At 35.8% G+C, this 11,951-nt stretch overlaps 1 protein-coding gene across 7 annotated transcripts in view; it reads left to right on the plus strand.

Moving 5' to 3' along the window:
- HACE1 (HECT domain and ankyrin repeat containing E3 ubiquitin protein ligase 1) overlaps window positions 1–9,611 on the plus strand; it is a 118,389-nt gene extending 108,778 nt beyond the window's left edge. For 6 of the 7 annotated variants that reach the window (XM_059889733.1, XM_005210843.5, XM_059889731.1 and 3 more), the window contains 2 exons: window positions 7,791–7,904; window positions 8,703–9,520. In XM_059889733.1, coding sequence (XP_059745716.1) covers window positions 7,791–7,904; window positions 8,703–8,805 — 217 coding nt within the window. In that variant the 3' untranslated portion in view covers window positions 8,806–9,520. Of the gene's footprint in view, window positions 1–7,790; window positions 7,905–8,702 lie in introns of all 7 variants that reach the window. The other variant, NM_001192645.2, reaches the window with a different exon arrangement.
- Window positions 9,612–11,951: the final 2,340 nt, after the last annotated feature.

The raw sequence follows: 11,951 nt of genomic DNA on the forward strand, positions 1-11,951 counted from the left end.
AAGGATAGAAATAGTATGGACCTAACAGAAGCAGAAGATATTAAGAAGAGGTTGCAAGAATACACAGGTTCAGTTCAGTTGCTCAGTCGTGTCTGACTCTTTGCGACCCCATGAATCACAGCACGCCAGACCTCCCTGTCCATCACCAACTCCCGGAGTTCACTCAGACTCATGTCCATTGAGTCAGTGATGCCATCCAGCCATCTCATCCTCTGAGAACTATACAAAAAAGAGCTTCACGACGCAGATAATAATGATGGTGTGATCACTCATCTAGAGCCAGACATCCTGGAATGTGAAGTCAGGTGGGCCTTAGGAAGCACCACTACGAACAAAGCTAGTGGAGGTGATGGAATTCCAGTTGAGCAATTCCAAATCCTAAAAGATGATGCTGTGAAAGTGCTGCACTCAATATGCCAGCAAATTTGGAAAACTCAGCAGTGGCCACAGGACTGGAAAAGGTCAGTTTTCATTCCAATCCCAAAGAAAGGCAATGACAAAGAATACTCAAACTACCGCACAATCAACCTAGAAAGCAGAGACATTACTTTGCCAACACAGTTCTGTCTAGTCAAGGCTATGGTTTTTCCAGTAGTCATGTATGGATGTGAGAGTTGGACTGTAAAGAAAGCTGAGCGCCGAAGAATTGATGCTTTTGAACTGTGATGTTGGAGAAGACTCTTGAGAGTCCCTTGGACTGCAAGAAGATCCTACCAGTCCATCCTAAAGGACATAAATCCTGGATATTCATTGGAAGGACTGATGTTATAGCGGAAAGTCCAATACTTTAGCCACCTGATGTAAAGAGCTAACTCATTTGAGAAGACCCTTGATGCTGGGAAATATTGAGGGCAGGAGGAGAAAGGGACAAGAGATTATGAGATGGTTGGATGGAATCACCAACTCAATGGACATGAGTTTGGGTAAACTCCCAGAGCTGGTGATGGTCAGGGAGGCCTGGCTTGATGTGCTTCATGGGGTCACAAAGAGTTGGACAGGACTGAGCGACTAAACTCAACTGAATGGATATTGTCCTTTATTGCTAAATTTTCCTGTTTATGAATAATGCTGAACAAATAAGGAATTTGTATGCTTTTTATACTGGCAGATAAGTTTAATTATTATTTTTTTCAGTTCTTGCCTGGAGAATCCCAGGGACAGTGGATGGGCTGCCATCTGTGGGGTCGCACAGATTTGGACATGACTGAAGCGACTTAGCAGCAGCAGCAGCAGCAGCAGTTTGATTATTTATAAATGTAGGATAAATAGGATAAGCATATAGGGAAAATTCTTAAAAGGGAAAATTTTGCATGCAAATTATATACATTTTTATAACTTTGAGACATTGCTCACTTAAACTTCAGAAAGATACCATTATTGACATCAGTAGGGAATGAGAGGCCCTGTTTCTTTCATTCTGTCAATGTAAGATATAATCATTTTTATTTCCATGGTTTCTTATGTGTTTACTTTGTGTTGGAATAGATTTCCTGTCTTTATTTTTGTACATTATTGTGCTGCTGCTGCTGCTAAGTCACATCAGTCGTGTCCAACTCTGTGTGACCCCATAGACGGCAGCCCACCAGGCTCCTCCGTCCATGGGATTTTCCAGGCAAGAGTACTGCAGTGGGGTGCCATTGCCTTCTCCAGTACATTATTTTACCATCATTTAAAAAATTTTGTTTTTTAATGTCCCTAGATATTACAGATAGGGACATTTATAACTCTGTAGATATTTTTCCCAGGTTATCATTTGCCTTTTAATTTTATTAAGTTAGACATATAGATTTCCATATAGATTATAAATTTAATTTATAAAAATTCTATAATGAAGATTCTAAATTAGGTTTGCAAGTTGATTATTGCTTTCCTATAGTTTTTTTTTTTTAATATATTCTTCCCTACTCCCAAGATTTTGTATACTTATATGTTTTTGTACATTTTGGGGTAACATTTTTGTTTCTGTTTTTACATACCAGTTTTTAAGCCATCTGGACTTTATTTTGGTTTATGTTATAAGCCAGGGCTCTTTAATTTTTTTCTAAGTGGTTTATATTTAAACACAATTTAATAAATTGCTATATTTTCCTTCATGATTTGGTGGGTATGAGCCTTTAAAATGCAGGAAATAATTATTCAAGTTCTTTAGTACTAAAATTGTTAGTTTGCTACTTTTATAGAATAAAAACCAGTTGGATTAGTGATACACAATATGTCTCCTGGTTCTATAGTCATAATTAGCAATGTTGAAAAGAACTGCACGGTTTGCTATTTAACTGATAGAGAAGTATAGTGGCAAATCCATTTAAACTGAGGTGAAGGATTTGGGTAAAGAGTAGAAGCCAAAGAGGCTGAGGGGAAACTACATGGACCTAAGCTTTCCCTTCAAGTTGAAAAGTCCACTTTTCAGCACTTGGTCGAAATGGAGTCCTTGCTTTGAATTTAAACAGAGTAAATCTTAAGTTTTTTTTAAACCATAACTTTCCTTTTACACTAGACCCAGTTATCAATAGGTATAGTGTTTACCCTTCTAGACCAAAACTATGTACTTTGCTTTTTTGCACTTCCTGGAAAATTCTGTTTATCCTTTAGATTGTAAAATGTCTTCCTCCATATCCATTATTAATCTAGAACAATCTTACTAAAGAGTTGTAGGAGACTAGAGTTGTGTTCTAGTTGTAGGAGCAAGAATCTGTATCCTCAGTAACTTTAAAGTATTTTTATGGTGGTGACAGTATTTTGTTTATCTACAAGACAGTCTTAAATTTCTAACTTTTGTTTCATTATCTGTTAGTAATGAATCTCAGACTATATGACTACTTTGTATAAAATAGAAATATGTCATTTTTATTAACTGTAATTTTACATTGTATAATTCAGGTGTCATAATACTCAAGCAAAGACAATTTCATTCATTTTTCTCATATATGCTTAAGCTTGATGAGCCATAATCTTAGCTTAAGACCCACTGGTTATTCAGGTAGGGGGCCCAGTCATTGTTTATAGTTTAAAAGAGGAGTAAGATTTCAGGTATTGTTTGTGAATATCAGTTTACAGAATATTTTCAGTTTAGATATTAAAATTGGAGGCTCAACTAATTTTTCAAAATTTATTTATATGAATTGTGATATTGAAATTCTGTGATATAATTTGTGTAAGAATCTGTGTCAAGACTCATTTTCTCACCTGTCCTGATGAAGTTGTATATTTGTATTTAAAATCTGCCTCTAATATCTTTCATCCCTTTTTATTTTTGGTCACCTTTGTTAATTTTGTAGGCAAAGGTTAATATGCGTAGATAAACTAATCTTGAATTTTATTTCACTTTATAGACATATATGTTCAGGTCTTTAGATATTCTCTTGCCCTAAGTAGGAATTCCTTATATGTTAGGGTTTTGTTAGGAAGATTCAGGCATCCTTTTAGCATTCACTTGAATTTCTAAGGTAAATTTAGGCATTTCATCAATAAAGTTTTTAATAGTAACCAAACTACTTCCTAGGAGAAGGCAATGGCAACCCACTCCAGTGTTCTTGCCTGGAGAATCCCAGGGATGGCGGAGCCTTGTGGGCTGCCGTCTGTGGGATCGCACAGAGTCGGACACGACTGAAGCAACTTAACAACAACAAAACTACTTCCTAGCTAGAAAAGAAAACTGCTAGTTTTAGAGATCTATTTCTATTGGATTGTTTTTTTTCTCTGTGAATATGTGCATATCATCTGTGATATAAATATTAATAGAAAATCTTGGTGCTTTATTCGACAGTTTTTTTAGTGTGTGTGGTAAGACATATATAACATTTAACATTTTAATCATTTTTAAATGTACAGTTCTGTGTACATTCACATTGTCATACAGCCATCACTTCCATTCATCTCCTGAGCTTTTTTATTTTCCTCAGTTGAAATTGCACCCATTAAACACTAACTTTCCATTTCCCATACCCCCAGTCTCTGGCAACCACCATTCTACTTTCTGTCTAAATGAGTTTGATTACTTTAGGTCCGTTGCAGGTAGAATCATATGGTGCCTTTTTGTGACAGGCTTATTTCACTTAGCATAATGTCCTCAAGATTCATCCATAGTATAGCATATGTCAGAACTCTCTTCCTTTTTAAGGATGAATAGTATTCTGTTGTATGTGTTTACCACATTGTACTTATCCTTCCATCCGTGGATGGTTACTTATGTTGCATCCACAATTTGGCTATTGTGAGTAATGCTGTTATGAACATGGCATGTACAAATATCTCTGAGTCTCTACTTTCTGTTCTATTGGACATATACTATAACTCTATGATTAATTTTTTGAGAAACTGTCATAATGTTTTCCATACTTGGCTGCACCATTTTATATTACCTTCAGCAGTTGCATAAGGGTTTCAATTTCTGCATGACCTTTCCAAAACTGTATTTTTTCTGATGCCTTTTTAAAAAAAAATAACTGTCATCTTAATATCTTTGAGGTAGTTATCTCAGTGTAGGTTATTTTTTTAACATTAAAAAAAAATTACGTATTTTGGCTGTGCTGGGTCTTTATTGCTGCACAGGCTTTTCTCTGGTTGCAGGGATCAGGAGTTACTTGCTAGTTGTGGTGTGCAGGCTTCTCATTGCCATGGCCTCTCTTGTTGTGGAGCACGAGGTCTCAGGCATGCAGGCTTCAGCAGTTGTGGTGCCTGTGCTCAGCAATTGTAGGTCACAGGCTCTAGAGGACAGACTCAGTAATTGTAGCACATAGTCTTAGTTTAAGCTCCTCAGCATGTGGGATCTTCCTGGACCAGGGATCGAACCAATTGGAAGGTGGACTCTTTACCATTGAACCACCAGGGAAGCCCTCAGCCCTCACTGTGGTTTTGATTTGCATTTCCCTAATGACTTCCCTAATGCACTTCCCTAATCAAGTGATTTTGATTGAACATCTTTTGAATGCTTATAAGCCATTTGTGTATTTTCTTTGGAAAAATGTCTGTTTGAACCCTGTCCCTATTTTTTAAATTAGATTTTTGTTGTTAAGTTGTAGGAACTCTATATATTGGGTTGGGCAAAAAGTTCATTTGGGTTTTCCCGTAAGATGTTGCAGAAGAAACTGAACATGCGTTTTGGCCAATGCGGTATTTTCTCAATATTGATTCCTTGTCATATTTATGATTTAAAAATATTTTCTCCTATGGCTCACATTTTCATTCAGTTCATGGTATCCTTTGGCACCCAAGTTTTAATCTTATGTCCAATTTATCTATTTTTCTTTTGTTGCCTGTGTTTTTGGTATCCTAGAAATCATTACCAAACCCAGTGTCATAAAGCTTTTCCCCTGGATTTTCTTCTAAGAATTTTATAGGTTTACCTCTTCATTTAGTTCTCTGATTCACTTTGAATTAACTGTATACGGTGTTAGGTAAAGGTCTAACTTCATTTTTTTGTAGTGAATATTCAGTTTTCTCAGCACAGTTTGTTGAAAGGACTGTCCTTTTTCTGTTGAATGTTCTTAACACTCCTGTCAAAAAATCATTTGGCTGTATATTTGAGGGTTTATTTTGAGGTTCTTCATTCTATTTCTATCTGTCTTTATGTCGGTACACACTGTTTTGGTTACTGTAGTTTTGTAGTTTAAATTTCAAAATTAGAAACTGTGAGACTTCTGACTTTGTTCACCTTTCTGTAGTCTCACTATATTCAGTTCAGTTCAGTCACTCAGTCATGTCCGATTCTTTGTGACCCCATAGACTGCAGCACACCAGGCTTCCCTGTGCATCAACAACTCCAGGAGCTTACTGCAACCCATGTCCACAGAGTCGGTGATGCCATTCAACTATCTCATCCACTCTTGTCCCCTTCTCCTCCCTCTTTCCCAGCATCAGGATCTTTTCAAATGAGTCAGCTTTTCATATCAGGTGGCCAAAGTATTGGAGCTTCAGCTCCAGCATCAGTTCTTCCAGTGAATATTCAGGACTGATTTCCTTTAGGATGGACTGGTTGGATCTCCTTGCAGTCCAAGGGACTCTCAAGAGTCTTCTCCAACACCACAGTTCAAAAGCATCAATTCTTCCGTGCTCAGCTTTCTTTATAGTCCAGCTCTCATATCCATACATGACCTGGAAAACCATAGCTTTGACTAGACGGACCTTTGTTGGCCAAGTAATGTCTCTGCTTTTTAATATGCTGTCTAGGTTGGTCAAAACTTTCCTTCCAAGGAGTAAGCCTCTTTTAATTTCATGGCTGCGTGCACCATCTGCACTGATTTTGGAGCCCAAGAAAATAAAGTCTGACACTGTTTCCCCATCTGTTTCCCATGAAGTGATGGGACCAGATGCCATGATCTTAGTTTTCTGAATGTTGAGCTTTAAGCCAACTTTTTCACTTTCCACTTTCACTTTCATCAAGAGGCTCTTTAGTTCTTCTTCACTTTCTGCCATAAGAGTGGTGTCATCTGCATATCTGAGGTTATTGATATTTCTCCTGGCAATCTTGATTCCAGCTTGTGCTTCATCCAGCCCAGCATTTCTCATGATGTACTCTGCATATAAGTTAAAGAAGCAGGGTGATGGTATACAGCCTTGACATACTCCTTTCCTCATTTGGAACCAGTCTGTTCCATGTCCAGTTCTAACTGTTGCTTCTTGACCTGCATACAGGTTTCTCAAGAGGCAGGTCAGGTGGTCTGGTATTCCCATCTCTTTCAGAATTTTCCACAGTTTGTTGTGATCCACACAGTCAAAGGCTTTGGCATAGTCAATAAAGCAGAAGTAGATGTTTTTCTGGAACTCTCTTGCTTTTTCAATGATCCAACGGATGTTGGCAATTTGATCTCTGGTTCCTCTGCCTTTTCTAAAACCAGCTTGAACATATGGAAGTTCATAATTCACATATTGTTGAAGCCTGGCTTGGAGAATTTTGAGCATTACTTTGCTAATGTATGAGATAAGTGTAATTTTGTGGTAGGTTGAGCATTCTTTGGCATTGCCTTTCTTTGGGATTGGAATGAGAACTGAGCTTTTCCAGTCCTGTGGCCACTGCTGAGTTTTCCAAATTTGCTGGCATATTGAGTGCAGCACTTTCACAGCATCATCTTTTAGGATTTGAAACAGTTCAACTGGAATTCCATCACCTCCACTAGTTTTGTCTGTAGTAATGCTTCCTAAGGCCCACTTGATTTCGCATTCCACGACATCCAAGTAAGTGATCACACCATCCTGGTTATCTGGGTCATGAAGATCTTTTTATGTGTAGTTCTCCTGTGTATTCTTGCCACCTCATCTTAATATCTTCTGCTTCTGTTAGGTCCATACCATTTCTGTCCTTTATCGAGCCCATCTTTGCATGAAATGTTCCCTTGGTATCTCTAATTTTCTTGAAGAGATCTCTAGTGTTTCCCAATCTATTGTTTTCCTCTATTTCTTTGCACTGATCACTGAGGAAGGCTTTCTTATCTCTCCTTGCTATTCTTTGGAACTCTGCATTCAGATGCATTTTCATTATGTCAGGTAACATTTAAAAAAATGCATCCAATGTAAATCTCTGGAAAGATAAGTGTAAAGAATTTTCTAGTTTCCCACTGTGTAAAAGAATGCAAAACAAAAACCTTTGAGCCTAGATATTTTTCACAGACAGGGAAATCATTTTGGATTACACATAAAAGCCTCTGTTGCTTGAATTAATCAAGTAAACCATTTATTTATTCAGCAAATATTTAATGAATGTCTGCTAGATATATTCATTTTTATAATTCAAATTGTATCTATTTCAAAGATTTTTCTTGCATGGGTACAACTTACTAGATATGAACTCTTAGTTCCAGGGTCCCACATGGTGGATTTGCTAATATCATGGGTGGAAGTGGATTGCAAAACTTCACAATTGCTGCTGTGCCATATACTCCAAATCTTCTACCTACTTCAAGCACATGGTATGTTAAATTGGTTTATTTAAATGCACTGTGAATTTCTGATTAGTTTTAAATGATCAAAGGTCTGACTGCTTATTGCTTCATTGAGAGGAAAATCTCAGCAGTGATCTCTGTTCATTTTGTAATCACTGATAAATAAAGAACTATATAGTAATAGTTTCTTGCCTTCCGCTTTGTAGGTAGGAAAATGTTTGAGTAAACTACCTACTTATATTCTGTGTGTGCATGAGTGCTAAGTTGCTTCAGTTGTGTCTGACTCTTTGCGACCATATGAACTGTAGCCTGCCAGGCTTCTTTGTCCATAGGATTTTCCAGGCAAGAATACTGGAGTCAGTTGGCTTGCTCTCCTCCAGGGGATCTTCCCAACCCAGGGACCAAACCCATGTCTCTTATGTCGCCTGCATTGGCAGGTGGGTTCTTTACCACTCGCGTGACCTGGGAAGCCCTACCTATACTCTAATTGAATACATATAATTCAAATATCACTAAAGTTACACTGTCATAAGTATCACTGAGTTACACTATCATTTCAAACTTAATTGCCCTATTGCTTATTTATTTTAGACTGGAGGGAACTTATTTTGGTCTGGTAATTTGCATACTAAAGGAAACTGCAGTGCAGCAGGGTTTGGTGTTTTTTTTTTTCCTTTTTAAATACTACTTCAGGGTTTTCCAATTTGAATGCAAATTTGAGAGGGTGGTTTTATGTTAATTTTGAGTAGTGTTTTCACTTCTAGACAAAACAATAAAATATTTCAGAGCTTTCCTATTTAATAGTGGTATATTTTTCTTTTAAAGCATCAACATGCTCAAGTTACCTGAATACCCAAGCAAAGAAATACTCAAGGACAGGCTTCTTGTGGCACTACATTGTGGCAGCTATGGTTACACAATGGCATAATGAAGTCTGGAAAATTCTTCTGACTGCTGATGAGCAATTCAGAGTGGCAGAAGTAATTTAGGAAACTGTCAACAGAAAAGCAGCCCAAATGCAGCCCATAGGCGGGGCTGATGTTTAAAATTCATAAAGGATCAGGTTTTCTTTTTTTCTCTCTCACTTTCCCTTTTATATTTTCTCAGTTTGTGATACAATTAGAAAATATAAAATCACAGTAGTCTTCATTTCAAAAATGGTAATTGAAAATAATAGAAACTGTCCTTTTTCACATTTCTTTAATCTTATCCAAGAGTGTGTTAAGGCAGCATCCTATTCTACATTCCACATCTCCTATGTAACTATGTTAAAAAGGTGTTGTCACTTTATTTTTCTATATAATAAATTGTATTAGGATATCCAGCCTGGTATGTCCTATTGCATGTAAAGTCCGTTTATATTTTGGAAAACTACTGTATAGAATGGGTTAATTTACATTGTATATAAAGCCACAAATATGTATTTTCCCATATTGAATCTATATTGCAATGATGTTTTTTAGCTTTTCAGTATTTTAATATGTAAAGTTTAGACTGATGTGATAATAAACAGCTGATGATATGACATCTGATTTATATATTAAAGCTTTTTCTGTATTGTATGAATTATTGTCTCAAAGTTATTCTTATGTTTTGTTTTAATTATATTTAGATAAAATTAAAATATGATATTTTACCATGTTTCTTTTCATTACTGTGGTTTTATCTGTGAACTCTAATGTCACATTTGAAAACATAATCCAGTGTGCAGATTACAATTTAAGTATGTAATTCTTCCTTAAATTTGCTTTTTATGATTAAAATGTTGAATTCAAGTGATATATACCTAATATAGAGCATTGGATTTTTAAATTTTAGGTTGGGCTAATCAGTTTTCTTTTGAAAAGACACATTTGAATAGTTACAGCATACCTTTTAGCGGGGAAGCAGGCACACTCCGACATTCAAAAATATTAATGGAGGAATTTGTAGTGTTTGGGGGCAGGAGGAGAAGGAGACAACAGAGGATGAGATGGCTGGATGGCATCACTGACTCGATGGACGTGAGTTTGAGTGGACTCTGGGAGTTGGTGATGGACAGGAGGCCTGGCGTGCTGCGATTCATGGGGTTGCAAAGAGTCAGACACAACTGAGCGACTGAACTGAACTGAACTGATGGCCTTGCCTCTGGAAACTAAAAATAGACTATCCGGTGGCATCATTATTGGTAAAATGACTCTTATATGCATATTTTCTCATATATATGCAAATACAGCAGCTACTGTAGTTGTCAGTGACAAATATAGACAATGTATATATCAATATAGACAAAATGTATATACGTGTATATAGGCTTATATGTTGAAAGCTTTGCTTTGCTAAGTTATAAAACTTCTTTAATATGTGTTTTTGGTCCTTTTCCATTACTGTTGGTTTTTTTAATGTTAAGAAAACATCTTTCAACAGATTACATTAGAAACAAGGCAATTTCTTAAAATTACTAGTAGCTCTAAAATTAGGATTCAGATGCTTTTAATAAAGCTAGTAGTTTTTAAAACGTTGGGTTTTGAAAATTTTGTACAAGAGGTCATTGCCTTCTAACTTCAAATAGGTTATTTAATATTATGTTGCTTACAATTTTAGTATTTATAAGCATTTATTTCTGTTTTTTATAGTCATACATTGGCTTTGTCAGGCTGGTCCTTTTTCAGGTATTTATGGAGAGGAGATAATAGAACATTTAAAATCTCATGGTTTTATATCCATGAATTTGAATATTTTTATCTAGAGCTAGCAATTTTATGGTTTGTTCTTTAACATTATCTTTAGTTTCTAAACTTTAAGAATTTAGTTAATACAAAAAGATTTTGTATGGATTAAAATTCCTATTTAAACTAGAGGCAGCAGGTCTCTATTCTGTTCCCACAGTTTCTTCTGTAAGTAGATGAATATGTTGAATGCAAGTATAAAAAAGTGATTAGAGATTTTCTTCCCCTTTGGGTAAAAGATTACACTAATAGGAAAATAACTCTTACAACATGTGGGAGTTTCATATGAGGAAGAAAACAGAGAAATACAGCATTTTACAGAAATGAAGCTAGAAGGCAAAGGAGCATATTGTAGGAAACTGACTAATGAAAATATCTGGGTAAGAGTAATATTATTGATATTATCATCATTATATCTATAATATTAACTTGAAATAAGTCTAATTAAAGTTATTTGAGAGGATAGTGACCACATAGTTAATAAAAACCATCTTCTAATTCATCTAAAAACAAAAGGTAATATAATCTCATGAAATCTCTGCTAAGCACAGCCAGTTGTGGTGATGTCTTTGTTGGCTTTGGTGGCAGAATGATAGCTTTAAACATAGGTTATGTGTTAGAGGCTCACAGATAATTCCCACTCACACATGTGTTTTGTTTGTCATGCCAGTTCTAAATGTTGAATAAGTTGTCAACATTTTAAAAAATCAGGAGATTTCACTTAGAAGTCCGTATTTTTGACTTTTGAGAAATCAGATAATTTAACGTTGGGCAGACATTCCCTAGAAGGCATTATTAGTAGTCTGGAATTGAGTAAAAGTCACTTCTTGGAATGCTGAACATGGTCTCCAGTTTGCCATTTTCTTACCCCAACCTGCTTCACTATTTTCCTGGACATTGATGGCATTGGAGTTTGCTTTAAAAAAAAAAAAATTGTGTTGATTAGAAATGTTCTCTTGGAGTATAAAATGAAACAAATTCTTTGGAAGGCAATTTGGCAGTATCAGACTTTTAAAATGTACACAAGTCTTTGACTCAACAGTTCTACATCTAAGACTTAATCTGTGGATATACTTATACACATATATAACATATTTGTACAAGAATGTTCACTGAAGACTTGTTCATTATAGAGAAAAATGGAAATAAATATCAGTAAGGGGTTGCTAATTGTGTTATATCTATACCAATAGAATATTAATTCACATTTACAAAGAATGAAATGGATGTGTACATCTGATACGTAAATGTTTCTTAAGTTCATTAAATGAAATAAGATGTATCAAAGTGCTGTTAATATTAGTGTGTAAATACCATATATATATAGGGTTATAGGCAAGAAAAGTTTCTGGGCCAGAGACATGCT

The sequence above is a fragment of the Bos taurus genome, chromosome 9 (genome assembly GCF_002263795.3).
Source record: "Bos taurus isolate L1 Dominette 01449 registration number 42190680 breed Hereford chromosome 9, ARS-UCD2.0, whole genome shotgun sequence".
Lineage (NCBI taxonomy): Eukaryota > Metazoa > Chordata > Mammalia > Artiodactyla > Bovidae > Bos > Bos taurus.